This window comes from Cucumis sativus, chromosome 4 (assembly GCF_000004075.3).
Source record: "Cucumis sativus cultivar 9930 chromosome 4, Cucumber_9930_V3, whole genome shotgun sequence".
Lineage (NCBI taxonomy): Eukaryota > Viridiplantae > Streptophyta > Magnoliopsida > Cucurbitales > Cucurbitaceae > Cucumis > Cucumis sativus.
This window is the reverse complement of record NC_026658.2, coordinates 6,797,803-6,801,206: the sequence shown is the minus strand read 5'-3', so window position 1 is coordinate 6,801,206 and position 3,404 is coordinate 6,797,803. Positions and strand designations below refer to the sequence as shown.

Genomic DNA, 3,404 nt, shown 5'->3' with positions numbered 1-3,404 from the left:
TTATTTTATTAATTATAATGAGCGGAAAAAATCGACATACCATTAGAACGTACCTTCGGTGGAGGAGACAACTGGAGCTTATGCTAATAATGTTGTAAAAACAAGGTGTGACCAAAGCACAAATATCAAGAAATATAATATTAAAAATAAATATAATACAATATAATATATAAATAAATAAGAAAAAATAAAAAAAAATCTCAAATTTCCCCACTTTCTTCTATTAATTTGGAATTCATATAATTTGAGTGTTATATAAAATCCACCAAATTTTAATGGTTTTATCAAGAAGAATATTTTAATATGAATGAGCCTAAGTATGAGTGTTATATCAAATCGCCTACTTAAGAATATTTTAATACAACTTTCTTAAAACATTTCAAAATTTTTGCCATTGGATCTTCAGCTGCTTGAAAAATAAAGCATACAGATTTTAATAGTTTTATCAAGAAGAAAATTTTAAAAGTATATATACATTAAAAATCCAAATTTTACCACACAGCTACACCAACTGAACTTTGTGCAGGCGTCTTTCTTAGACCTATTTTACTCATTATATGCCTCACATTCTCTGCATCTTTCCATCTTCCAACCGCAGCATAAATATTTGCAAGTAATATATAGTTTCCCGTACTTTCAGGCTCAAGCTCGAAAAGTCGCTCTGCTGCCACCTCTCCTAGTTCGACATTCTGGTGTATCAAGCAAGCACCAAGCAGAGCCCCCCAAATAGAATGGTTCTGCTGGAATGGCATTGACTTGATCAAATCATATGCTTCATCCAATCGACCAGCACGACCAAGAAGATCGACAACACAGGTGTAGTGATTGGGGAGAGGACTCGACGGATAGTTTTCGATCATATACTTGAACAATGTCAAACCATCATCTACCAATCCTCTATGGCTGCAAGCATGTAAAACAGAAGTGAAAGTTATCTCATTTGGTTGCATCCCAGAATGAACCATCTGGTTGAAAAGCAAAACAGCAGTCTCACCATGTCCATGCATTCCATAGCCAGCTATCAAAACACTCCACACAATAATGTCCTTCTCTTTGTTTGGAATTTCGTCGAAAATCTTATGGGCATAGTCTAAACTTCCACATTTTGAGTACATATCTATCAAACCAGTGATAACTGCAATTTTTGAAATAAAGCCAGATCTCACCAAGTAGGAATGTAAATTCATCACTTGCTTCAAATCTGCTAGAATGGCATAAGCTGGGATGACACTATTGAAAGTAGCATGGTTTGCTTCTACTTCTTCAATGAGCATACTTTTAAAGAGTCCCACTGCTTCTCTTGCAAGTTCATTATGAATGAGCCCTGAGAGAAGTGCATTCCAAGGGACAGTTCTTTTCATAGATGTCTTTGCAAACACTTGAAAACTATAGCTCACAGCATTACATTTTGCATACATGTCTATCAGAGCAGTAACCACGAGTACATCAGAGTCAAGTTTTTTTCTCATTACCCAAGCATGTAAGCTCTTCCCTTGCTTCAAACAGCACAAGCTCGCGCAGGCAGAGAGAAGAGAAGCTAAAGTCACTGCATTTGGCACTACTCCATCGAGCTGCATTGCCGGGCAAAGAGCCAAAGCACTTTTGGCATTGCCATTCATGATATAGCCATTAATCATGGAAGTCCAAGTAATAACATCCTTCTCTTTCGTCTCCGCAAAAACTAGTGATGCCTCATCCATACCACCACATCTTGAATACATATCCACAAGTGCATTCCTTACTTCAATCTTCTCTTGCAAATGGTTCTTTTGCACTAATTTATGAACCTTAATTCCCAATTCCAACTCCTTCAAGTGACCACATGATGGCAATGCAGACACAATCGTGGCAGAGTCAGGTTCAACTCTTGCATCCATCATGCTGTTAAAAACCGCTAGAGCTTCCTCTGGCCGCCCATTTTGAAACCACCCACTGATCATCGTGTTCCATGAAACCACACTCCGCTTCAGCATTACATTGAAAACTTGTCTCGCTAGCCCCACTTTTCCGCAGTTCATGTACATTGCTAGCAAGGAATTTTGCACAAACATGTTTGAAGAAAAACCAGATACTAGAGCACGTCCATGAATCAAAACTCCAACATTAAGCATTGACATAACACTACAAGCTTTGATAACCAAAGGGAATGTATACTTATCCGGCCAGCACTTCCCCGAACAAATCATTGAATCAAACACCCTAAGTGCATCAAAATGAAAGCCCTTGTCCACATACATTTTAATTATGGCGTTCCATAAAAACAAACTTGGGTCAGACAAATCATCGAACAGCTTGCGTGCAAGTGGGACGCACCCACAAAACGCATAGGAAACAGCGAGGTGTGATGGAAGATGGATGAAGTTAGGGGAGTGGAGAAGGCCAGAAGTGATTGTGTGGCCATGGAGAATTTTAGTTTTGTTGAGGGAGCGAGTGGCGGCATAATGGCAGAGCAGTGAGTCGCAACGATGGACATTGGCGATTAATGACTTTGATTTGGACAGAGCCTGCGATGGTTTATTCATTCATCAATCTGAAGAAGCAAGTTAATGGGAAGAAATGCGTAGGCAACAACCAGACGCTAGTTGGAATAATTGTGTCGATAGGTGTGGATTTTGCAATCGTGCTTTGCCTTTGTTGTGTTGGAGTTTGACAAGTTGTTCCTAAAATCCCCACAATCTCCATATATTTCTGTTCAAAAGACAGCAATAGGTTTCAACTAATATACAAAAAAAAATGCTCCAATTATGCCCCGAATTGGCACACCACCTGCCTTATAAGATTTGGTAGATCGTTAAATTTGGGTAACTAAATGTAAAAGATTTTTTTTGGATAGATTTCATCATTTAAAATTGATAACCAAATGTAAGCTATTTTTTTCAAAAGTTTTTGGTATAAGATCAATCGAGAAAATGACTTAAAGAAAAAGAAAAATTGGAGAAGAAATGGAAAGGAAGGAAACGAAAATATTTTTAAAAAATCAAGAAAAAAAAGACTATGAAATGATGAAGTTAAAAAATATTCCACAGGAGGAAGATGATTTTTTTTTTTTGTTTAGTTTGTTATATTTATGAAAATAGAGTGAATTAATAAAAAAAAAGTTACTCTTCAATAAAAACAAAATTTCGGTTGTGTGGGCGGCAAGCATACTGTCTAGAAGTAGAACAGAGTGATGGCGTTGTTCACTGCCATTTGCCATTTCCGTCTTCTTAATCAAAGCTACAACTGCAACCATGGCGTTTTCTCGTAAATGCCCCAATGGAAGCCATCCACATTTGCTTTCAATTGCCATTTTTCTTTAAACCTCCATTTCTAAATTGCCATTCCAGAACTAGAACAACCCAACTCCTACACCATCTCCTCCTTGTCTTCTTCCTCCTACTTCCATCTTCCCTTTTTCAGCAAAC

The 3,404-nt window shown here is 37.5% G+C and overlaps 1 protein-coding gene across 1 annotated transcript; it reads right to left on the bottom strand.

Annotated features, from left to right (window-relative positions):
• Positions 1-365: 365 nt before the first annotated feature.
• On the bottom strand, positions 366-3,276 carry LOC101203625 (pentatricopeptide repeat-containing protein At5g39350). The gene is made up of 2 exons (XM_011655070.2): positions 3,148-3,276; positions 366-2,688 (listed from the first exon to the last, which is right to left on the bottom strand). Exon 2 carries the CDS (start codon positions 2,520-2,522, stop codon positions 492-494), a length of 2,031 nt encoding a protein of 676 aa, XP_011653372.1. The 5' UTR covers positions 2,523-2,688; positions 3,148-3,276; the 3' UTR covers positions 366-491.
• Between the last annotated feature and the right edge of the window lie 128 nt (positions 3,277-3,404).